Here is a 26,111-nt window from a genome sequence, read left to right on the forward strand (position 1 = left end):
AATATTTTCCACGTACCCTCGCTAAACTGTTCCCGTACCCCTGGGGGTACGCGTACCACACTTTGGGAAACACTGCCCTAGAACATCCTTTATATACACTCCACTGTAATGTGCTGCCACCTGCCTTCTGTGATTGCTTATTTCACGTTGAAGTCGAAAGTAGGTGGTGGTCACATTAATGTGACTGGACTGTGTATATTGTGATCTGAATACTTTTATGGACGCGCTAAGAACAATATTGCAATGACACGAAAGTAAAAGAAATGTATAGGGTTCGATTCCGGGTGGTGACATGGAGTACACCTAACTTTAGATCGATTGCAATCACTCCGCCTAGAAATTAAAAGCTGGTGGTGAGCAATGCTGATCACATTGCCAACGCTAGCCATGAAATTGGGGAGATTTAACCTTCCTGACCCTTGACCCCCCTTGGCCCTCAATGGGCTGTTGCGGGAAAGATTTATTTTATGTAACAATACCGAACGTTTAAGCAAGTTATAGTTGATCAATAACGTTGAATTATTTTTTAGGAAGAATAGCATTTCCAGGAATGTCCCCATATGTGACAAGCAAGTTTGCAGCTGTTGGATTCAATGATAGCTTAAGACACGAGCTTAATGTTTGGGAAGTCCCTGTAATTTCTATTGAACCAGACTTTTTTCGGTAAGTTTTTTCAGTTATCGCAAGTTGATAGTGCAAAATGTGATATATTTGTAAATATCATTTTTAAAAAAAGCATTATAGTACTGAAGTCTGCTGAGTTCAGCGATTCATGAAAACTTAAACGCGTTATCTGAAGAAAAGTGACAGAAAATCAACGTATCGAAGTGTTTTTAACTAAGTAAATACAATAGTAGCATGGAATAAGTTTCGGGCAAATACTAAGTTTAGCCAATGACAAATTTCAGTAAGATTAACTTTATTTTTCGAAATTATAATTCATTAAACATTTAAGCCTGAAATCTTCATCTATACATAATTTATTTTACAGAAAAGCTACTTTTTAGATTTCGAAATTTCTATATAACTGTTTCGAAAACTCAACAAATTCTTTCAAAACCAACTATTAATCACGGTACAAGTTTATAGGGTTCAACCAGAGCACGTGATTTTTGACATGAATTGGCGATTTCTTCTAGATTTATCTGTATTAAAACACTCAGAGTTAGGACCATATAAATTTATACATGCACATATTTTTTGAAAAGAAAATAACATATTAAAGTGGTAAAAATATATAATAAGTATTATTTAATAAAGTTATTGTATTTTTTTCTGTTTAAATGTTCAACTGTTGGATGCGTTTTGACAACATTTTAAATTTACAACTAACTTTATCTAATTTTCGTTCGTAAATAATGGTTTTTAATATCTAGTGAAATAAACTGTATACATGAAATGAGTTGCTGCTATGTTTGCTATTCAAAGCTTTTTCTTTTTCATTCTAGGACTAATTTGATAAATGCGGAGCATATCGATCGCTTAGTTGATATAATGGTTGGTTCATTAGATGCGGATATTTTAGAAGATTATGGGAAGGAATACTTTGAAGCCCACAAACAAGATATGAAAGTTCTTATGCAAAAGGCATCGACTGATATCCATCTGGTCATTGAGTGTATAGACTCAGCCATTAGTTCAGTGTATCCAGACGTGGTATACAGACCTTGCGGAACGTTCTGGAATAAAATTTTAATGCATGTGTATGAGGTACTTCCACCGAATTATCAAAATGTTCTAATGAAGATTTTGATGAGTGGTGGTATAAAACCTAAACGTGTTAATGAAAGAGATGTAAAATGAAAGTGTTTGTTAAAAATATTGTGCGTTTTAAAATAAATTTGGTAGAAAATAAGAGTTTGGTGTTTTTTTTTTTAATGTTTTGCATTATTAATTATGAATAACAAATTCATATTAAGCCGAATTTATATTAATATTCTCTCTCTGAATTCATATTAATATTTTCTCAGTATGTGTACGCTATGTGTATTTTTGATTTAAAAACTAATTTTATTTTAAATATTGCGTACATGCATCTCCTAAATTAATAATTCGTGCTTTGTAGTATGTCATAAAAATAATTTTACTGACTCACTTGTGCATTATATCTTACTATAATCATAAATTTTAGTGTTAATGAATAATGAAAACAAAGGCGGCTACATTACACCAAGTAGTGTAAAAGAAAATTTCTGGTTTTCCACACTACCAGGAACTCATCCTTGGCTCTTGGCATAGTGAATCACTTAGATCTAAGAGAGTTTTGATGTAAAGTAGTTGACACCATTTTTGGCGTTGAGATACACCAGTTTATTTTAGAGTATACTGACTAGCTATCACGAGAACTCCTCCAGATTGAAAATCTAAGATTTTCCACTGTCAAGGAAACGATAGAATAACCATTTTTAACAAGGGAGAATTGAAGTACTAATTCCTATTCGAATTAACTTATTTTCGTAACCACAGGGACTGCCAGCACGCGAGTCAGGCGCTGGAGGAGTTAGGGGGAAAAAACCCGCTTTGTAATGAATTCTTATTGGTGGAATTAATTTCATAAGGCTTAGACAAGCATGACTGAAATATTTTATTAACAGGGACATGAAACAATTACTTTATTTATACGTTGCCGAAGTTCGATTGATGTTTAAAACTAAAAATATGAATATTCAAAAATATTTAGCTTTGTTAAAAGCAGCGCATATGAAAGTTAAAGATGGTAATAAAATTTATCTATTTAAAGATTTATTTTGGATGCGAAATTTATTTTTTAACTTTCCTTATAATTAATACAATTTGTATTGCTATGTAACGAATTCTAAAAGATTTAAAGAAAATTCATTTGCTTGTTGTTCAACTTTGCATTTAGTTTCTAATTAAAATTATTCAACTATTTATTTCATCGGGAATGACATATAAAAGTATTTGTAAAAGTGTTCTAGTTACAATTTCACCAATTCCCCATTTTTGGCGAGCTAATCAGTTTCACCTATCAAAAATTTCTTAGTAAAAGATTTAGTAATACAATATAGCTCCAAGTTGAATAGCTACTTTATACAGATAAGTAATCATATTAAGAAAAATAAATAAAAAAAAAGTTACTTCGTAATAAACTTTTAAAGTGCTGCTTAAATAGTAAAAATTTTAGGTACTTACGTATTATCGCAACCAGGCCAAAATTCGCATAAATCGCCAAATTTGGCGACCCTACTTACTGCAACCCTACGTGTTATATGAATAAAATATTATAAAATATATTATTTTATTATAATATATTATAATATTTAATAGGTTATTATATTATCATAATATATTATTATAACATAATAATATATTATGTTTTATGAATAAAATAATGTAAGAAACTGTATTAAAAATTATCTGTAATTAATAAATGCACATTTTCTTTCTATTCATACTTTCTTACTCAAATTTACAAATCGCGCCAACCTGGTTGCGATAATACGTAAGTACCAAATTTTATAAGGAAGACAAGTGATTCCTTCAATAAAGCAAACAACTGGTTAGAATTTAAAATAAATTTAATATTATATGTAATTTAATTGCAATATATAATTTTGTTTACTTAAAATGAGTATAATATATAATAATGTAAACCCTTGCATGCAAATTTTTTATAACCTAGGCACAGAAGATAAGAAAATAAAGTTTTTTTTTATCTAGATAATTTGTATACCAATTTTAATTTGTATACCATTTACTTTAAAATAAATATACTTATTAAGAGAACATCACCCATCTGAATTTCAAAGCTAAGGCGAAAGATAATGCACAAATGAGAATTCTTATTTTTTTTTACTTTATTTCTTTTTTCTTGAAAAGTATGGTAGATGGCAGGGTGTAATTTTTCACTGAATATATTTTGCATTAAAAATGCGTTAAAAAATTGTTTTAAAGCTAATTTTTAAATAATTAAGCGAGAATTTTGCATTTTCTCGCAAACCTAGCAGTATCGACTTAATTTAAAATGAATGGTGTTGCGCCTTTTAAACATAATTTTGACAGTTAAACAAGCAGATAAGCAAACAAAATCTTATTCTTTCTTTCGTTCGTTTTTTTTGTTGTTGTTGTTCCACGTTGCTAAAATATAATTCTTTCTCTTTTTTCTTTTCAATTAAAATGTAATTCTTACAGAGCTGAAACAATTTTTGACAGGAATTTAAGACATCGAAACTCTGTTTCGTGCTTCGAAAACCCTGCTAAGAAGATTTTGAGATGCTTCCAGTTTTATCATTTTTTATTCAATGATCAACTTTTTACCTAACGTCATTGATTTCTTTTTAAATTTAATAATTTCTTATTACAATTGTTTTGATTAAGGATGTTAAGCTTTTTATTTTATTTTATATCATTATGTATAGAAATCTTTCTCAATTTTATAGAAGTACTTTAAGTTTCCTTAATTTGTGAAGAAAAAGTGCATTAATTATATGCTATTTCCATCGTTATTACAAAATTAGGATCCCATTCTTTGCTGTTAAAATGGGGATATTCAGGTAGAAAAGTAGATCCCAGTGGCAAAGCTGTTTTAATTACAGGTAAGTTTTGTTTCAATGTAATAATTTTTTAAAAGCTCAGAGCAATCTTTCATAACTTACTTTTATTACAATTAAAAATGTGATTGAGCCTTTATATAAACCAAAATCCTTGGAATAGTCAAATTGCGAACCAAATAATGAACAATCAAAGGTTCTCTCTTTCTCTTAAAAAAATAAAAAATAAAGATGGAATTTTTAATTGCATTTAAATGAATTTCATACGAATTAGAAGTTTTATTTAGGTAGAAAATAGAAATTTCATTATTTTTTTGTGTTTTAAATATTGGAAGGATTTTAGCATTTAAAACTTTTGGTTGACTAAGCGTAACTTCAAAATTTGAAAAAAAGTTTTTGTTACTTATTATAATTTCGGAATACTAAGCAAAGGCGTTGAGCCGCTATAGGAATGACGCGTAAATAAGTTTTTTTAATCTGTTGAATGCAAAGCCACAACTAAACTAAACGCTCATCACTTATATTTCTAAAATATTCACTTATATTCTCCTTTCCCTTTAAAAACTTCATTTTTGCGTGCTACAGAGTGTGTAAATATATCAAAATAGCTTTTTGTTTCAATGCGTATGGATATACTGTTCGATATTGAAATGTGTTAATTCGATTAACAATATTTTGTTTTGTAATATCACGGTATTTTTTAATGAAATTCTTCCATAAATGAGTAAAAAGAGTTTTTAGCCTATGAATGATTCACAAGGAGCATTGGCCTAATTAAATCTATTGAGTTCGCTATTAATTGAGCCATTAAAGAAAATTTAAAATCTTATTGCGTTAAGATAACTATAAATTATGTTTGGCTTAAAGATTTGGTTAAACAATGGCTTTTAACAAATTTAAATTTTGAATAAAATAAATTCTGTTTGCATGTATTTACTCAGAGCTAAAATTTTTCGATAGTATTTACTTTTTAAAGTGCGTTAATAACCATTCTTTTACAACTTAAAAATTTCAAATCGAGTAATTTTTCGCATTTTATGGGATAAAATTAAATATTTTATTTGTTAAAAATGTCCTCTTTATTCTTCACTAATTTTGAATACTTTATGGCGATTTCTTGTTTCTAAGGCTGTGACAAAGGACTCGGAAACATTCTTGCAAGAAATCTGGCCACTCAAGGTTTCAAAGTTTTTGCAAGCTGTTTACATCCATCTGGGACGGGCGCAACGGAACTCAACAAAGATACTTCAAAGAATTTGCAAGTTTTCAAGTTGGATGTCAGGCAAGAAGAAAGCGTAAAAGAAGCATTGGATTTTGTTCTTAAAAACTTGGGGAAAACAAGTAATGTTTCGCATCAGTTATAATACTCGCGTTGCAATTATTTGAAACGTTTTTCCAACAGTTATACAACTGTCCAAATAAACCACCCTGTATTACGTTCAATAACATTTTACCAGGGCCTTAAAAATAGTTAAATATATTTCGAATATATTATATACTATAATCGAGCCTACTAAGGTATATTTCGAGGAATCACTTTCCAGGAAAACTATGCAATGAATTTTTTCTCTACGATGTTGACAAGAACTGACATATTTTTTTATTATTTTGAAACCCATCTCTGAATCATCATTTACCAAAATTTATTTTTAAAAAAAATGATCGCGAGTCAAATGCTTCAAATTCAGATTAAAGAAGGAGAATACGTACTTAACATAAAAACATTAAAAAATTTCATGCAACAACAACAAATTTTTAATACATGAAGATATATAGTTATCCTTCCCGATAAATAAATAAATTGTGCTCAAATTTCGTGTAACTTAACATTCCAAGGATATTTTGTCAGCCAGTTTTGAAAATGCGGTTGTGGGATTTTTGTGTTTTATTTTAAATAAGTGGATTTATTTTAATATTGCATAATATTTCCCATAAATTGGTTCACTGGTTCACAGGATTTTGTTTGAGCCAGTTTGGAATACGTGATTTTGAGATGTTTTGTTCAAAGTTTTTAGGTAATGGTTTCTTCTAGCACCAGATGATGATCATAACCGACGATATATTGTTCTGTGAGTGATTAAATATTACATTCTTTTGAAATATACAAAAATAAATAAATTAATACCAAATGTTTAAAATGTTTATACTTAAATAAATTTTAATATAATAATTTTTTTTTATAAATTTTAACATTACATAAATTCTTTCTAATATATATATTTATCTTATATATTTACCTCACATAAATTTAAAATTGAATTCATACTTCTAAATCTACAAGAAAAGGTATCTAAAACTGCTGTTTATAAATTAATGTGTATTTGTAATACCACACATAAATGAAAATCTGTAATGGATTTGTTACACCACACGATTTTTTATTCGCTTTATGCTCCAAATACTTAATTTAGGTTTATAAAGGATTAAATCTTTCTCAAAAAACACATTCACGGATTTGAAATCGCATTATATTAATATCTACATTAGGTATTGCAAAATAAAAGAAATTTTTTTTTAAAAAAAAGATTCTTACAGTTTATAATAATAATTAAATTTTTCAGAGCTGTGGGCAGTTGTCAACAACGCAGGAATTCAGAAAGGATTTTCTGTAGACTTTTCGAGTATGGATGATTACAAGGAATGCCTTGACGTGAATGCTTTGGGTGTAGTAAGAATGACCAAGACTTTTCTGCCATTGTTGAGAGAGTCCAAAGGAAGAATTGTGAACTTAACCAGTATTTTAGGTATTGTTTTTAAAAATCTTCTTTCTTAGATAATGATAATACAAATTTATAGGAAATAATACTTTTCATTAAAATTATTATACATATTATAGTTTCTTACAAAAATTGCGAATACAATGAAATAATAGTAAAACAAAAACACAAAGGTAAGTATACTGAGAGGAATGAATAGAATGAATGAATAGAATGAATGAATAGAATGAATGAATAGAATGAATGAATAGAATGAATAGAATGAATAAATGAATGAATAGAATGACTGAATGAATAGAATGAATGAATAGAATGTGATTCTCAGATGAGTTCACAATTTCTCGAATACACCATCATAGGACTATACACGGTTTTTTATATGGTGTATCCACAGGCAGGACTTTTTTACTTTATGCTCAAAATTTTAAATGGGATGTCAGTGCTGGCTGCTTTCTGTTTCAAAGGGTCACGCTCTGGCTCACTAAGTTTTCGCACATTGCGACAAATATTACTCAATTGTATTTTCTTTTTCATTTATCTGTGATATGGGATGCAATATGACATATGAATCAGAAAATCTGAATGTCATAGAATTAAAAAAAAATTGAACGCGTGCCAGGATATGACAAGAACAAAACAGAACATAAGTTTTCGAAAATCAGTTCAATATTCGATCCTTTTTGAAAAAGTAAATCACAATTTTGATCATTTTATTCTGAATGTGTTTCCCAATTTTTTTTTAACTTTATTTTATATGGATTTATGCAAAATAAATGAATAACGCCAACGCGTTATTTACAGGTCGAATCTCTGTACCACATGCCTCTCCTTATGTGATGAGCAAATTTGCTGTAGCTGGATTCAATGACAGCATACGGCAAGAACTGGATGAATGGGGCGTTCGAGTAATTTCAATAGAACCAGAGCTATTTGAGTAAGTATATTCCATGTAATCAAATATAATCAATACGAAAAAAGGAAGCATTTAAAAATTCAAAATAAGTTATTAATGAAAAAAACAACAACAACAGATGGTGTAAAAATGTAAATATGTTCGTCATTTCACAACAACACCCTACATATTAACTTAATTTCCTTACGTTTAGTTTCTGAATATTATTGTTTTCTTTTACGTAAAATTATTCGTTATTTTTATCGTTAATTTTATAGTGTTATTCATCCAAATCGGTGAATATATTATTCATTGTTAATGTGCTGTAACTTACTTTTCATCTTTGCGTTTTGACACCGAAGACTATGCTTCCTTAGAGCAACCGTTATGTTTGTATGTTTATTTCATGTGATATATTTGTATTTAAAAGTGGTTTTAACTTTATGAAGAACGGATTTTTATATCAATTTAATACAATTGAATAAAGTAATGCTTTTTTTTTCTTTTTGCAGTACTGAACTAACGAGTAGTAAATCAATAGGTAAAAGCATCGAATCCGCAATGGCCTCAGAGAATGACACTATCATACGCCTTTATGGAGAAAATTATTTCCCAGAATTGAAGAAATATGTGAATTGGTACACTTCGTATGCATCACCAAAAATGTACAAAATTATGGACGCATTGGAAGCAGCTCTCATGTTGGAGCGCCCTTGGCCTGCTTACAGACCTTGTCGCAACGAACTTACAAGGATATTGATTTGGGACTACGAATTAAAGATGCACATAAACAGAGATTTAATTACCAGATTCTTTTTACATGTGACTGGTTTTCCAAAACCCCGTATGGTGACTCAGAAGGAATTATCTCCCCAAGTCTTAAAGCCTTCGAACATAACAATAACTCCTAGTAATAAATAATTTATTAATTTAGGCTCATGTTTTAATGTCATTCCTTAAGTTTTGATTTAAAAGTTTTGTAAATTTACATAAGAAACAAGTTATAGCATTTAGCCTATTTATTTCATAGCGATCAATGTCTAAGATATCCTCAAACCTTAGAATAGTTACTCTTGTCTTAAATTAGTGAAATATAAATATATATCAGTGATTTTCATAAATATGAATAGATTTCCACAGAAACCACAATCAACCAACAGGAAATGTGTTAATTGTAGATTTTAACAGTGTATGCGTATCTCAAGAAAAACTGCACAAAATAGAGCAAATAAATAAACTGAACGTTACTAAAAAATATACTTCTAGTATACATTAGTCAGGACATAGGGTAATCGAATTAGTGCTTCTGAAATTCGTATTATCTCTATTTTAAATCTACTTAGCATTTTAAGAAAAGCTGAGGTGGATTTATATCATTTTGAAAAAAATATCTCCCCTCGGTGTTTAGCATGTTTTGCTTGATATTTTACAATTTATTAATAAAATGTAGGCTGAAGATTTTTAAAAAGTACCTATATAAATCAAAATTCTTAATTAAAAAATTTTAAGGCTGAGAAAATTGCTTATAAGTAAATTAGTAATAAAAATTATCAATTTAAAACAATTGTGGTGTTTTACTAGTTATATATGCGGGTATGTAACTAAATTGTTCAAAATACTGATTATTTTTGTAAATCATATCATGACAACAAAGAGTTTAGATATTTTTTGTGAAAATATTCTACGTGTGTGTAAATCAATGAAAATTTATATTTTCAAAAGTATGCCTCATTTTTATCAGTTAGGCTATGTCATTTGTCAAGTTATTAAACCACAAAGAAAATTTGATGAAAAATTTATTAAGTTCTTCACACTTCACTAAAAGTTTTAATTTGCTCTTCAGCAAATGTTATGAAAATTAATTTTTCATAAAAGAAAGTGCATTTCAATTAGGACAATTTACAATTCAATTGTAAATACTAGACTAAAACCAAAATTCGATTGATATAATTCAAGCTATATATCAACGATAGTCAAATGGAATAGTTTCTAAATTTAAAATAAATGAAAAAAACCCACTCAGTTCAGAGTACTTACTAGTCTTCCTATTATATACACCAGCATGCGTTCGGTACTTCAAAACATAACCAATTATAAGTAATAGGAGAATTTCAATTTTATTCATGACGTTGTATAGTAAGTTGATATACGCACTTGAAATAAAACACAGTTTTAAATTATTCTTCAAAGAAGAGAAGGGAAAAAAATCGTTTGGTATTTTATAATGATTGCTGGTTTTACAAGTTATGTTCTTACAAACTATTTATTTATTTATTTTTTTAATTTTCAGCTTCTTCACAAACATTTTAATAATGGTCGAATTGTTTGAGTTGAAGCTTTCGTTCGAAAACAGTCGAAAAGGTTTAAAAGATTTTAATCTTAAGAGAAAATGGAGATATTGGTGAATTGCTTAAATGGAGATTTTGCTGCGAGCTCCAAATTCCTTGAACTTTTGAAACATGAATAATCGTTTGGCTGCTGACATTTCAAACTATTTAGTTCATAATTTCAATGTAAAGCTAGTATTCTTTATTTAATAATAATTCTTTTAGCAATATTTTAAATAATTCTGTCAGATAAGCAAACAACGGGAAAAATCATAATTTTAAAGAATAATCAAACTCAATTAACGATTCTTAGAAACTTAAGTAACATTCTTACTAGATCTGGTTTGACCTTTCTGCTTAAAAAGTACTAATAAGATTCCTAATTTCTAAATGAATATTTCATATAAATTTTTGATTTCATGAAAAAGTTACGATAAAAAATACAGTCAGTGGAATGTCGGAAAATATTTAGTATTAAATTAAATGCTTGTTTTCGCAACAATTTAATTCAACACAAAATGGTTTGTTTACAACAAAAACGGAAGTATGGAATACCTCTTACTAAACTTTTTCGTTTCCTCGAACTGCCGCGTCTGAACATTTTGGAGTGAGCTAAGATCAGCCAAAAAGCTAAGTTAGAGTACTCAAACATTCCCTTCTCTTTTTTTAATAAACAAATGATTTTGTGTTAAGTTAAATGTTTTGAAAAGAAACTTTTTATTTTTATGCTAACTTTCTGTGACTGTGTTTTCTTTTGTTACTTTTTATCAAAACAAAAATTTATATTAAGTGTGCATTAAGAAATAGAAGATCTGTTTGGTGCATTTTAGGCAGAATGGTCAAACTAGATCTAATAAGAATGTACCCTAAGTTTCTGAAAATCATTAATCGAATAAAATAATTCTTAAATTTATTTTGTTTTAATCATTTCGGTTTAAATTTTTTTTTAACTAAAATGATATAAAATTTTGATGAGAAGAATTTTGACTTCTCACGGAAATGGAAATTATAAACTCAATTTTTGGATAAGTCGGTTGTCAAATGATTATTTGTTTTTGAAGAAAATCGAAGTGCACTGCATCGGCTTCTTGTCGAGGAACTAGTTATAAAATTTGGAACGTTTTATTATTTTTTTTTGAGATGTTTAGTTATGTACAGTAGTTTGGAAGCTTTCAAAATCTTAAAAAAACTTACTTACAAAGGAATCTTTTTATGTGCCTATTTCTTTGCATGAAAATTACATCTTTCTTCAAATTCTAAAAGTTTTTTTTTACACGAGTATGTATAATGCATCTTTTTATAACCTGCATCGATACAGGTCATAAAAATGTACTGAACAATTTTTGTATTCTAAATTCATTTTAGAGGAAAGGTTGTAAAATCGTAAAAACATAATCAAGGTTTCTCACTTTAACATGAGAGAACATTAAACTTAAAATGGAAATAATTAATTTTCAAATTACAAAATAATATCAATTATTGGTATTGGATAAATACGTTCATGTACTAAGAAGGCTTTTCCTTTTCCTGAAACGTTGCTTCAGCATTTAGAGTCATAATAATAAACACATTACCAAATAAGAAAATGAAATTTGTAGACGTATTTAAAAAGATAAGTGTTCATTGGGCTTAATCATGAGTGATAATGGTTTTCATGGTTTACCTCTCCACGTAGCGCAAATGTAGATCAGTTCTATTAGAAAGTCCTTCACGAATACTAGTTTATTGCTCCAATGCTTGATCCAAGAGTTCCCTCATCTTCTGGGTTGGGTTCAAAATTACAAGGCTTCGGAGTTAAACATTGATAAACGTAATTTCAAGATTGGGTAAGCTGTTCAACTCCACTTATAATAATATAATATAAAATTATTAAGCAAAATTTTTATTTATTTGTTTTTAAACAATACAAATTAAGAAAAATAATACAATGTTATAAAAAAGTAAAAAGTCATTATGCAGCTAAAATAAATTGCAAGATATAGTTACATTTGATATATGGCAAATCTATATGAGTAGGATGAAAAAAATAAAAATATTTTATGTCTTTAAATAGTAGTGCGGAAAAATTGTCAACTATTGTCATTTAGGAGTATGCAAAATCTTATAGCTAGAGTTGATATCTTCTGTCGACATGGATTGAAAACTCTAAAAGCTAGTCTAAAAATGTTTAAAAAAGAAGAATAAAAATTATATCTTTAAGTTGTAGTGCGGAAAAATTATCAACTATTTGATGGATTTTGATAGCACTTGTAATTAACAATTTATTAATGACTATGTAAAAAATTATATAATTATAAGTTAATATTTTCTACTAGATAAACATCACCGAAATTAGTGTATTAATCAATTGTACTTGGATATCATCAAAAAGAAGTAAGTGTGATATATATTATATAAAATTAGCATATAATGAACAAACTTTGGTAGCGTTAGAGTGGCTAAGATATTAACATATACAGTATTTTGTACAAATGAAGCATTTTAATGCTAATTTTTTGCAACTTTTGGGCACATAACTAGACAGTAGATATCAATTTAATTTTAAAAGGATTTTGCATACTTCTTAGTGCCGTTATAAACTTTTCTCCACTACCTCTAGAGATTAATGATGCTTTGAATTTTTCGGCATACACTACTATATAATTAAGCTCTTATACAGCATCGAACAAGAAAGAAACTGTCCATAATTCTAGACAAATCACCTTATCAAGCGCTATATTTATATTTCATTTAACCCTTGTATTAATTTAATGCTTGTCTTTTTAAAATACGCACTTTTCCTGATATTTTGAATTTTCATTTGTTATTTAATGAAAAATAGGTACGGACAGTAATTCTCACAGAGTATTTCTATAAAGAGTAATTACTGTATACATATAAATATCTAATGCAAATAGGTCTTGGAAAAGGACAGAGTGAAGACAAATTCAACAAATCATGATTTAACAAAAGTAAACATTTCTGAAGGTCTAATACATTTCCTCGACAATTGATTGCTGGACAGCTCTATTGCTCGACTTCGTTTACCCGTTTGGCACGACAGCTTATTTTCCCCACAGGTACGTTTGCCAGATAGGTTATAGTGCGGCTCTCAGGAGAACTCTTCGAGACACCCGTCTCTCGTCGTGGCGGGTACTATGGTTACGAGGTAAGGTCACTTCGAATAGGGGTGTGGGGTGAATAATTTTTTTTTAACCTTAGCGTAGGTCGTCGTGAGTAAACCAATCGACATCTTCTTTCCATTTCACCCCCTTCAGAAATGTGCTCTCGCTTGTTACCATAGCAGCAAGCAGGCTCAGACTTTCTGTCTGGAGGAGTTCTCCTCAAAGCAGCACTATACTTTGCCCAACAACTATCATTAGTTCAACAGTGCATTCTCTACCCTATAATGCTACCCAGAATTAACTATAATTCTGGAAGGTTCCAAGTATTGCTTAAAAGATTGCAAGCGTTATTTAAGAGGGTTAAAACGTTTGCCGACAAAAAAATTCTATATTTATTTCTCTTGCATGCTTGCTCTCTCGGGCAAATATACATGTAGGGAAAATAAAATGTTGAGCAAATGTAAATTTGGGAAAACGTACCTATCGGGTAAATGAGCTGTCCGAAAAATGGAATCGAGGATTTGAGCTGTCGGACAACCGAATGTAGGACATATAACCGGTTCCAATTTTTTAACAACAAAAGTAACAGAAATTTTTCAGAACTATCGAATGGAAAATTCCTAAAGAAATTTCAATATCAGTCAGTAAACTAAAACAAGTCAGGGTAATTTTGACATTGATAAAATAATTATTTGGTGTGATGATTTCTGATGAGTGTCTCGGTGGATTTGTTTGGCGTCTCCTTCAACTCAGTTTCTTGTGTGCTTGGTGCTTGCTGTTCACCCCCATTCTCCTGCAATATATAGGATACCAATCAAAATTGAACTTTAAAAAAAGAAACATTTTGTTATTTGCAGCGCTGGTACAGTATTAACTTTGCAGCGCTAACTTTCACCCAGAAATCAAACTTGTTTTGATATTTATTAATTCTTCTTCAGCATTGATTTAAGAGATTTCTGTAGCATTTGTCTTTTTTACCTATTTGAATATTAGTTTACGATGCGTAATACGCATATTTTTTTTACCACATTTTTTGCAAGGATTTTAAAAATACATATTAAGGGTAGTGATTGAAATTGATTTTTTTTGTCCCTTTACAAGTCATTCGCTTTTACAGGGACATCTAAGTGGGTATCGAAAAGTGTGGCCCGGATATACACATACACTATCTGGCCATTAATGACCGGACACCTCTCATTTCGGATGCATGAGGTGCTAGTATCAAGTCAGTAGGGCGCAGGGTCGCCACGCTCCCGAATCACAGCTTTAACCCTTCTAGGAAGGCTATCCACTAGGTGTTGGTACACGGCGGAAGGTATTGCCCGCCATTTCTCCTGTAACATGGCGAAGAGTTGAGTGGTGGTTTTGGGGCGTTGTGGTCTGGCCCTCAACCGGCGCTCCAACTCATCCCAGAGATGCTCAATTGGATTGATGTCGGTTCTTTGGGATGGCCAGTCAAGTTCTTGCACCCCCATTTCATCAAACCAGTCAGTGATGGCATGTGCTTCATGAATGGCAGCGTTATCGTATTGAAACACAAACGGGCCATTACCGAACTGTTGCCACAGGGTGGGAAGCGCCGAATTGTCCAGGATGTCTCTATACCCTTCTGCGTTCAGGGTTCCACGCACTAACACCAAGGGTTGAAGGCCAAACTATGAAAAACAGGACCACACCATAATTCCTCCACCGCCGAACTTCACAGTGGGGACAATGCACTCCGGTAGGTACCGTTCTGTGGGCATTCGCCAGGTCCACACCCGTCCATCAGAGTGCCACAACATGTAGCGTGACTCATCACTCCACATAACGCTTTTCCATTGCTCTACTGTCCACTGGCGACGTGCTCTGCAGCACTGAAATCGGTGGCGGGCGTTTGATGGAGAGATGTTTGGCTTATGTGCTGCTGCTCGTCCATGGAATCCTTTTGCAATCAGCTCCCGACGAATGGTACGTGTATTGGCAACACTGCCAGATGCAGCCCGGATGCTGGTAGCGACAGTGTCCAACGACATTTGTTGGTTTGCCTTCACTGCACGTCGAAGAGATCGTCGATCCCTGTCGGACATTATTTTGGGCTTGCCGGGTCGGGACTGCGGTTTTATCACTCCCTTTCGTTCCCATTTCAACACGACGTCACCAACTGTTGACGGATGTATCTGAAACTTGTCGGAGATGGCACGTATGGAATGACCAAATCGATGGGAGCCTATGATCATGCCCTTTTCCTCCTCATTCAGCTCTCACCGTCCACTCATTTTCACTGTTAACGCTCGTATGGCCGTCTCCTGCTTACGAATGGTCTTCCCCCCACCACAGGTTGCATATTTATTCCGCCAGGACGAGTCCACCTGCCTTTCAAGGGGTGTCCGGTCATTAATGGCTAGATAGTCTACCTATTTACGCCAATACTTAGGATTGAGGCCTCGATGGCTCCGGGGACAGAGTGTTCACCTTCCAATGAGGTGAATCGGGTTCGAATCCCATCGAGGGCTGGTCGATACGAATCCGCCTCCGGCTTACACCGCCCATAGTGCTGTCGTGAATTATCCTCATAGGTAGAAGGATCCTGGCTTAGAGTCCCTTTTCCGCCAGGCTAATCAAGGGAGGTTCTCAAGGTCTTCCTCTCCATGCAACGCAAATGCGAATTGGTTCCATAAAAAAGTCCGCCACTAAGGCAAATTTCTCTCAATACTTGATCCAGGATACAGTTCCTTTGTCTTCTGGATTGGGCTCAAAATTACAAGGCTACGGAGTTGAACATTGGTAGTCGTAAACCCAAAAAGTGTGTCGGCCGTTCAACGACAGCTATAAAATAAAAATAAAATACTTAGGATTAGTTCATAGTGTGCGCTGAATGCTGAGTCCCAGAAAATTGCTATTTCTGAGAATGCGCAGAATAGATTAATGATGTAGATTTTGACGTCGGAGTACGTTTGTCCATCAGGTGAGTTGAAACACCACTTTTGGACATGCGCACTAGAAATTATACACTGAGACATTGCCGTCAGGGACCATTGTGATCCTACCTTTATATATACAGAAAAATTTTATTTATTAAATGCCCAGCCATTGCCTGTTAGGTCATTAAGCTTGTTTTATTTATTATATTCATATTAATTTTAACAGAAAACGTACCTCAATTTGTTTATTGGCTGGTCGAATGTTTCTGTGAGGAGAATGAATATAAATAGGAGGAGTAGGAGACACTTTGTTTTTCTTGAAAAAACAGCGACGGAATGTTATGCGAAATGCTTTTCTGAAGCTTTCGTTGCATGCACCGTAGATGATGGGATTAATCGCACTTTGTGCATATGTTAGAACATGGGCGGGAAAATAGATTTTCCTATACCATGGTGCAAGCTGAAAGAGATTAATTCACAAATTATATGAGTCGTTTTCATAAACCATAAGAAACAAGAAATAAAAAAAAAATGATTTGCGCAATATTTAAATTGAAATATTATTTTTTTAAAGCTGAAATGTGCTTACTTCTTGCTGAGGTGCCTTGAAATAACGATACAATACGACAATTTGAAAGAGGACCCAGAAGGCGAGGTAATTTAGGACGTACATGAAGAGAACTTTTATCACCTATAAATTATGAATAATAAGAAAATGTTACTAAAATTATTCCGTTTGTTTAAAATTACACATTAAAATGGGAATATTTTTACTTGAAAGGTAATAAATTTTTGAGACATTCTTTTCGATTGTTTTACAAATAGCTCGCGTGATCAACTCTGTTACATGATAAAATAAAACTATAAGAACATCACCGTTTTTCTATTTCTAATTAACTACGCAATAGATGGCCTGGAGAAAGACCTTTTGGTCTTAAAAACAAAAAATTGGAGAACACTAGCAAAAAAAAGGTTAGCCTGAAAAAAAACTTCTTGAGAAGGCCAAGGCCCACCCTGGGCTGTCGAGCCATTGATGATGATGAATTAACTACATATGTTTCATGCAAGGCGTTCATAAAACGTCAAAATCTTAATTGCGGACGTAACGGTGTCAAATATTATGTGCTTATCCGTACCTTATTTTATGTTTAATAATTTTCTTATAATTAGATGCATATTAGAGGATGCTAATAAGACCTTCTATTGTGTTGTCATGAGGATAATTTTTTTAAAAGAATTGTGATGCTGTATTATTTTGTGGTTGCGCTGCTAAAAATTTTAAAGGAAACAACACAGTAAAATATTAAAAAAAAAAACAAAAAAAAAAGAATGAAGAAATAAAAAATTTCATTTTTCGATAGTTAGATCAAAGAAAAGAGCATGAGAGTTGGATTACCGACGTTGTCAGCCTTCATCTATCATAACGTTCCCCAAGATATAAAAGAGTTAACACATCTTATATACTAGTAATTTGGAATTGTATTTTTGTAATGGTAGTTACACTATATTATTCCCCCATCAGAATTTCATTTAGGATAGGATTCGATGAATGGATATCACTAGTTGATTCATAGCCGTTTCGCAAAAGACCGAGAGAGCTGCATTAAGCTCACCGAACTTTGAGGGCTGATCGTGAAAGTTGTATTAAGTTCACGGTGGTGAACGTGATAGCTCCTGTGTTGCTATTAGCAGTCAAGTGTTTATAAGTTCCAGTGGTGTGTGATCAAGACTGTGCTAGAAAAACAATGCCGTAGTCAAAAATATCAAGTTAACTGTTAAATATGCACCATCCATCGACGTAGGCTTGTTCATATCGAAGTGGGCGTGTTAGTCCAGGTAGCGTGTTCAAATATCGTCCACGGTCACCAATGTGGGGGCTGGATTGCCGACGTTATCAACCTTCATCTATCAAAAGGTACCCCAAGATAGAAACGAGTTAACATGTCATACATACTACTGAATTGGCGTTGTGTTATTGTAGTGTTAGTTACATTACAAGTACAATACAATACTAGACATAATATAATTATTGTAAAATCCACGAAAACATTTGACAAACTAACTCATAACATATGAAACTTCAACCTAAGTTCTATAATAATTGCCAACATTTCAATAGTTGTAACTTCCCAATAGTTATCGCGCCAACAACAGCTGCTGTATACTTGAATGCTTTTGAGAATTAGTTTAGTATCATTGGGTCTATCCTGACTCTGATTAAAATAGACAACACATTATGGGTGGGGTCTCAGTAGTTCCGTTTTCAGAACATTTGCCTCTTATAACTGTCTTGTCTCTGTGGCCATTAATTTTCTGTCAACCTTTTCTATTGCGTAATGATGTTCTTACTTGCTTCTTCACTAGAAAGAAAATCCCAGCCTTCATTCAGGGTTAGAACGCGGTATCTTTTGATGTTGAACAAAAATGCCGTAAATGTTCATGTTTTGGTTATAAGGACGGTTACAACTTGAACGATAGGAATTCTCTTTGGTTAACAGTTAACTTTATACATTACGTATTTGTCTACATAATGGGTGTTTCTTTGAAAAGCGTGAAACATTCTACCTTACATTCTATCTTAAACATTAGACTCTTCTACCTTAATTTTTTAATCTAATGAAGTTGACTACTGCTAAATCAGAGTAAACTAGGCACGAATTTCAGATAACAACTAAGAATTTAAAATATCGAAAACGTAAAATGTATACCGAAAAATGTATTTTAAAATGACTTATTAAGTTATTTTGATGTATAATAGTTACACAAACACTTTTTCCATGCATCAGTGAATGGATAGAAATTTTGTGCAGAATTATCATGATTAGATACACCAAAACTAAAACAATTTCAATTCATGGTATTACATTAAAAATGATCAAGAATCAGCAATAAGCTCTTACTTTTTTCCTGTATTTCATTTTCAGGGGATGTTCTCGCAGGAAAAGCTGGTGTTCGTATTTTTCTAATTGAAGAATAATAGCTGTATACGCCACAGCCATGACGGTCAAAGGCATGTATACTAGAAGTATGAGAATCATCAACCAATAGTACTTCAGCAGAAATCCATTTTCGTTGCACCATATCTGCAAATAGAATGTTTCAAGAAATGCAAATTTTGGACCTATTTATTTTTGTGACGCAAATATTTTTCGACAAAACAGTAGACGAATATCCAGATAAGATTTTTTTGATAGAGGACATATTTGTCTTCTAAAATTTGGAATTTACATTGACAGCTTAAAGTAAAATCAACACCTTATGGCAATAACTTTTACACTGTTAAGTAATAAATGAATTACAAGAGTTATTAATACAACCTATATGTCTGTTATTAATGCAACTTATATATCAGCCATTAATGTAATTTATTAGCTAGTTAGTTATAAAAGAAACAATGTGATATGAAATAAAAGGATAAATATGACAACCGAAGCTGACGTCTTCAGGGGGTACTAGCTCCGGAAGTCATAAAAGCAAAACCTTTTCTATCGAGAGAGCACGACAAAAGTCTAAAATTGCTCTCTCTGTTCCCCAAAGGTTTTACCAAAGTCCAGGAAGAGAATACAATACAAAATATAAAATACATAAAGCAAATACAGAACAATAAAAACAAGACAAATATGTAAGAATAGTATGCACAAAAGCTTACTTGAAACAAAACTCCAATCACCAAATTACACTATTGATTGCGAGATACAATTAAATTGAATAAACATAAAAACAACGCCCCTTATTTCGAGCAGAAGTTAGTTATAGTGTTTTTAACATTCTTTTTTAAAAAAATCCAAAAAGTTTGAAAATTCAATTATACCCTTGCATTCAACAGTAAAAAAAACTAATTCTCGAATAAATAATAATAATAAAAAAGGTGCTAAATATTTTAAAAGTATAGTAGGAGAGAATACGGTAAAAGCGGGTACGTGTATCTTGTTTTTTGGCGAAATTAGTTCTGATTTCTAACGAACAAACTCTGAATTTCATTCTACTTGTCAAGAAAAAGAACCTACCTTATTGACGTATAGTTGTTGATTAATTCACGGCTTCTGTGTAGTTAAGAATTTTGTTTTACTATGTCAACTCTTTAATGTTCTCTTGTTTTTAAGCTCTCTTTATTTATATATAGGTCATTGCAGCGATAAAAATTATTTTTAGTCAAGCTTATTAGCAATACAATAACAAACAATAAGTATTTATCCCAATAGTAAAACAATTCTGTTTCGTTTCGATAATCTCTGCTAGCGGGGTAAGACGGGACTGGGTAGCCCCTCCCTCTTGATTTGTGTCTATGCTGGGCCTACCAAAGTTGCAGTGCAGCGGAGGAGGAAGATAACTACATTCAAGGCTAAACTAAGATTTTACGGGCCCTTTTCCAAATTACAAAAAGCCTTATTTTCCTATTTTGTGGAATTTAGAAATCCCTTAATACCATTTTCTTTAAAAGAAACAAACATTAAATAAATGTGAAACATTAAATTTTTGTAAGGAATTTTGATTGGGACCCTCAGCATTCCGGGAACCCGTGACAATTGTCTTCATACCTCCGGTCCTTGAATCCAGTCTTGACTACAGTACATGAAAATTATGAATATAATTTTCTTAAATTATCATATAAAATAGAATTTCAGTTACTTTTTCACTGGATTTCCAGTATTTCTAAATTTCTCAGTGTTTACATAAGTACCTGGTTTACCCCACTAGTAAGGTAAGACCGGGTGGTTTGACTTTTTCTAGAAAAAAAAAATAATTTATTAAAAAAAGTGTTGTTTGTTATGCCACTTCCCAATGCCAGCAAGCCTGCTATGGGAAATCTAGCAAATTTAGGGTGTACGGTGCGTTTCTTGTTTTTCAGTGGCGCCATCTATGACCAAGAATGCGAATTCAGTCACACGCACGTCAGTCTGCTTTACAGGGAGGTCAAATTCATACTCCATTCATTTATTCTACAGTTCGTAATTTTTGACATGATCTAGAGCACGATCAATCTCCAATTTAGTACCCCCAGAGATATAAAAAAAGTAGTTCATTTATGACTTTTCGAGAATGATATATACACAACTCAACAATGGATATCTTGGTTATATTTAGGTCAAAAAGTTTAGCTTTCGAATCATAGTTACTCGGTGTTAACCCACCTTCCTCTAGATTTGGTGTAGATGCAATGCATACTTACAATATGTTTATTGTTTTGCTTTGTGAATGTTTATCAGTTACCCATGGAAGCGACAAATAAATTTTGGTCTTAAGTACATCAGTAACTAATTTATAAAATTAAGTGCACTGATATATTCTTGCTGATAATCTTTAGGGAATTACAAAAACACAAATTTACTTCTTCATAATCGTTCCATTTGCGTTTCTGCTGCCAACGCCAGATGGCAGTAGGCGAAGCACACAGCATAGCTGCCACCCATGCTGCCACAACAATTACAATTGCTTGTCCTTTACTCAATCGCCTGGAAAAGGGAAATACGATGCCCAGCAATCGATCTCCAGAAATGATGATGAGAGAAAACACACTGGCTAATAAAAATGTTACTGAAAGAAAACTACGATAAATTATTAAATCATTTTTAATAAAACAAAGTGTTAATATTCGATAATTCAAATAGTGTTTTTTTTTTTGAAAAAAAAATTTCTCATTATTTTTATTTCTACGCCTTTCTCAGATATAAGAAGTAACCTAAATAATAACTTAAAAGCTATGCCATTTGTTCTGGGGTATAATTTATAAAACGCAAAGCTTGATGGTGATGGGGAAGAAACAATTAAATGGCCATCCATCTACTTTCTAAAGCCTGTAGTTGAGCCGCGATGGCTCAGGGGATAGAGCGTTCGCCTCCCAATGAGGTGAACCGGGGTTCGATCCTGGCGATGACTGATTCATACGAATTCTGCATCCGGCTTGCACCGACCACAGTACTGACGTGAAATATCCTCAGTGGTAAACGGATCATGGATTAGAGTTCCCTTGCCGTCAGGCGAACCCTAAGAGGTTCTCGTGGTCTACCTCTCCATGTAACGCAAATGCGGGTTAGTTCCATCAAAAAGACCTCCACGAGACCTTTTTCCAATACCTGATCTAGGAGTTCCCTTGTCTTCTGGATTGGGTTCAAAATTACAAGGCTACGGAGTTAAAAATAAATACTTTTGTATTAATAAAAGAATTAAAACTCTTTCGGCTTCATAAAATGTCTCTCTTAAAGAGTAAGCGTAGAGATATTCTATTTTGGGAATTCAAGGCTGAAAACATACCATTGAATAATAATTAGATTTATATTTCAAAGGAGGAGTTATTTTTAGAATCTTGTTCCTCTTTCACTTCCATATTAGGAAGCATTAAATGATTTTCCATAATACGTAGAGTTACAAAGGTATGTACGACTGGAACCTAATTAAATCATTCTCTGTAGTATTTAATGCGGGACCGATGGTTTTCGCATGTCCCTTGCTGAATAACATGTTCCAATAAACATCTGCCAGAACCATCCGCAGTTTCGTCCACACCCCCTCCTTTGTGGAGTGGGGATGTGAACTGTTATAACCACCAGCCTATGTTTAAATAACCCTTTTTATAACATATTATGGCTCTTGATTGTGCAGCGGCTGCTGCGTTTGAGCCGATTTCAAGCTAAACGCCGAAATGTGGCAAACTTACGTCGCCAGTTGGCGATAAGGACAATNAACGTCTGTAGTTAGCCACGAAGTTGCCAACTTATCTTGTGTATCAATATGTTTTATGTGCCAATGACTTATCATATGTCAACCATATGTTATGATTATGAATCAATATTGGTAATGATGCTTTCTGCTCTATGCATGGTGTGCGTCAAAATATTGCTGAATTGAATGTCGGAATTTATTCTATGTTTGCACACGATACAGTAAAATGCAAAATCGCCTCATAAGAGCTGCCCTTTTGAAAAACAGTAGTCGACCGTAATTCTTTTATATGTTTTACATTTTGTAAAGCTAAAAACTAAAATAACAAATCACTTGTTGATTTGTAAAGTTAAAAACTAAAAATCACTAACTGAAAGTCAACTAAAGTTTTATCTTGGTTTTTAAGATTTATTTTAGCTTAAAAACTTTCTTCTTACCATGGAAGAATCCATCGAGTTTGCAATATACTTCACCGAGGACAAAGTTTTGATAAGCATCAACAACGATGATAGTCCATGAACAGAATAGAATCGTCATTAGATCAGCTAGCGCCATGTTACAAATGAAAATATTAGTACACGTCCTCATGCCCTAAAAATATAATTAAATACGACAATTTAATACATCAATTGGCGAAAAGCGAAGGGAGGTAGATATGAATGCTTTGCTGCGTTTTGCTTAGGCAACTAGCAAGGGAATATGTATATTTTTCTATGTTCTGCTCAGGAAACTAGTGATTTGTTCTCACTAAGTTGCAAAATTAGTAAAAAAATGATACTTCTCAATGAGAAAACTATAAAAGAATGTCTTGAAAATAATTACTAATTGTAGAAACAACGTGGTGTTGTGTGAAGAAAAATTTAACAAACTTAAGTGCACATATTTTTAGTTATAATGGTCTGACGGATAGCAAAACGCATTTTTTAATAGTTTTGTAGATACTTTTCCCTTTAATTCCATTTTCAAACCACCGCAAAGTTTTGGGACACTTTTTTGTTAAACATGCCATCTTTTATTAGTATAAGTTTATTATTGTTCTTGTCGCAGGCCATTAAGGTAAGGGGTGCGATTGCTTTTGTTTTCCAGGGGCATCATCCATGGCCAAGAAGTAGGTTTCTGCCACACCCATACGTCACACCCAAATATATATTCAATAACTGATTTTATATAGTATAAATTTGCTGCTTAATAAGGTCTTAATCGAACATAATTGGCTGCTTAATCGAATTCTCTAACTATTCATATTTTTTTCCTTCTTATTTCTAGTGGCAGATTACAAAGACAACTGTAGACATGACATGGGAAAAACTGTAAAAGCAGTAACAAAATGGCAGCGAACAAAGGAAATAAAGTCAGCCTACAGTACAGTCCGTAGAATCTAATTTGCGTCTAGCCTCCCAATATCTCTCCCGATGAGATCAAGTATTGAGTACAGGGTAATGACTCAAGTGAAAGGCATTCCGTTTCCTCAACTGTGTTGCACAGTGACTACCGTTTGTATAACGCGAAAGGTAGTTACTGTGCAACACAGATGAGGAAACGGAATGCCTTTCACTTTCTTCGGTTCAACACGAATCGTGTTGTACCGAAGAATCATGCTGAACAATTAGGCAATTAAAATTAATAAGTATTAGTTTTTAGGATATTACTAACAGTATATATTTCAAAATAACATAACACATGAATAAAAAGGCACATAACATTTCATGTTCACTGCTTAGCTATCATGATATAACCGATTTCGGATTTATGTTAACCTTTTTTATTAAATCTGAATTGTACTAGCATGCTTTACTAGATCATCTAAAATCACAATTAATAATCATAATACATATTTTATTATTTTAAATTTGGAAAAAAGGCATTTTAAATTGTTTATTATTCATAAAGCCGCAATGGGTCAGTGGTTAAGGCACTGAAATATCGTTATGAAGAACAGGGGTTCGACCCCCCAGTGCGGCTTGAAGTCCACCTAGCTTGAGATCGATGGGTACCAACTTGTCTGAGAAGTAAAGGCGGCCTGTGCGCAATGCTGAAAACATTACCACAATCATGTCGTTGGACACTAAATTGTGGAACTTTAACTTCCATGATTCCCCTAGTTCACAACAAGCTGTAGCGCGGATGTTTTACTTTTTCATTATTTAATAAATATTATCAAATTGTTATTAATTTTATAACAACCTAATGAACAGCGAAAAAAATATAAAAATACATTGTAAACCAAGACATACCTTAATTCGCATCATAACAACAAGGATAGCTACATTTCCAAAAACTCCTAAAAACATGATAGGTAGAAGTGCTAGAACTTTCAGAGCAATTTCATGGGTAGGCAGTTTAATCCACAGTGTGGTGAAATTTGCGAAATTCCAGTTGCTAACATTAAAATCCGACACTGGGGAAGTATCATAAATAAATGGCTTCAACAGAGCCATTTTATCAGTTGAAATAGTTTTCATTTACCAATACATATTAACTGGTAAAAAAAGAAACCGTTTGGTTCATTTACTTCAAAATAAACCTATTGACATTTTATTGAAACAACTTCATATAGCGAAACAGAAGGTCTCTGAAGTAGCTTCAAAATTTGTGATTACCTTATCAGAATGGATAAGGACTTATCTTTTACGCATATAGGTAACTCGTCGAGAGCGTGGAACTTACATTGTTCAGAAAAGTACAGAAATATGAAAAGGTATTAATTTCTGAGGTCAGATTGATTCTAAAATACCGTATAGATTGCTTTTAATAATCCATATAGTATTCAGTTTGTACTTTTTTTGTTCGTAATCGTTCACTAACCACCGTACTGCTTATCGGTTTTTAACGTCGCTTCAGGATTTCAGCTCGCTTCACTTATTCGCTTCGCCTTCATTTTATCCAATAGTTTTCATGCCTCAATTTCTTCTAAACTTTATTTAAATATATAGTCCGACCTCTATTTAACAAAGTCGCTAAATCCCGATAATAAGTTCGTAATATGGAAAATTCGTT

General features: G+C 32.4%; 3 protein-coding genes across 5 annotated transcripts in view; 2 read left to right on the forward strand and 1 right to left on the reverse strand.

Annotated features, from left to right (window-relative positions):
* Nucleotides 1-1,855, forward strand: part of LOC107442280 (dehydrogenase/reductase SDR family member 9-like) — a gene marked incomplete in the record, with an annotated part of 12,846 nt that extends 10,991 nt beyond the window's left edge. Inside the window, 2 exon segments of the mRNA XM_016055806.3 lie at nt 531-663; nt 1,449-1,855. Of these exon segments, the coding sequence (XP_015911292.3) occupies nt 531-663; nt 1,449-1,803 (488 nt within the window).
* Nucleotides 1,856-2,606: 751 nt separating this feature from the next.
* On the forward strand, nt 2,607-9,533 carry LOC107442277 (short-chain dehydrogenase/reductase family 9C member 7). The gene is made up of 6 exons (XM_016055801.3): nt 2,607-2,716; nt 4,479-4,556; nt 5,640-5,852; nt 7,073-7,255; nt 8,030-8,162; nt 8,633-9,533. The coding sequence occupies exons 1-6, from the start codon at nt 2,641-2,643 to the stop codon at nt 9,039-9,041; spliced, it is 1,092 nt and encodes a 363-aa protein (XP_015911287.3). The 5' UTR covers nt 2,607-2,640; the 3' UTR covers nt 9,042-9,533.
* Nucleotides 9,534-12,312: 2,779 nt separating this feature from the next.
* LOC107442284 (substance-K receptor) lies at nt 12,313-25,703 on the reverse strand. Of its 3 annotated transcripts, XR_011636176.1 has the most exons (8): nt 25,349-25,688; nt 23,552-23,705; nt 21,784-21,989; nt 19,355-19,537; nt 17,044-17,145; nt 16,690-16,914; nt 13,783-14,344; nt 13,172-13,547 (listed from the first exon to the last, which is right to left on the reverse strand). XR_011636176.1 is itself a non-coding variant. In XM_016055814.3 (7 exons), exons 1-7 carry the CDS (start codon nt 25,574-25,576, stop codon nt 14,240-14,242), a joined length of 1,203 nt encoding a protein of 400 aa, XP_015911300.1. In that variant the 5' UTR covers nt 25,577-25,699; the 3' UTR covers nt 12,313-14,239. The 3 variants fall into 3 exon arrangements, 2 of the variants coding, with proteins under 2 accessions (XP_015911300.1, XP_042900586.1); XM_016055814.3 differs by having other exon boundaries at nt 12,313-14,344; nt 25,349-25,699; XM_043044652.2 differs by lacking the exons at nt 13,172-13,547; nt 16,690-16,914 and having other exon boundaries at nt 14,092-14,344; nt 25,349-25,703.
* Between the last annotated feature and the right edge of the window lie 408 nt (nt 25,704-26,111).

Source organism: Parasteatoda tepidariorum, chromosome 2 (genome assembly GCF_043381705.1).
Source record: "Parasteatoda tepidariorum isolate YZ-2023 chromosome 2, CAS_Ptep_4.0, whole genome shotgun sequence".
Taxonomy (NCBI): Eukaryota; Metazoa; Arthropoda; class Arachnida; order Araneae; family Theridiidae; genus Parasteatoda; species Parasteatoda tepidariorum.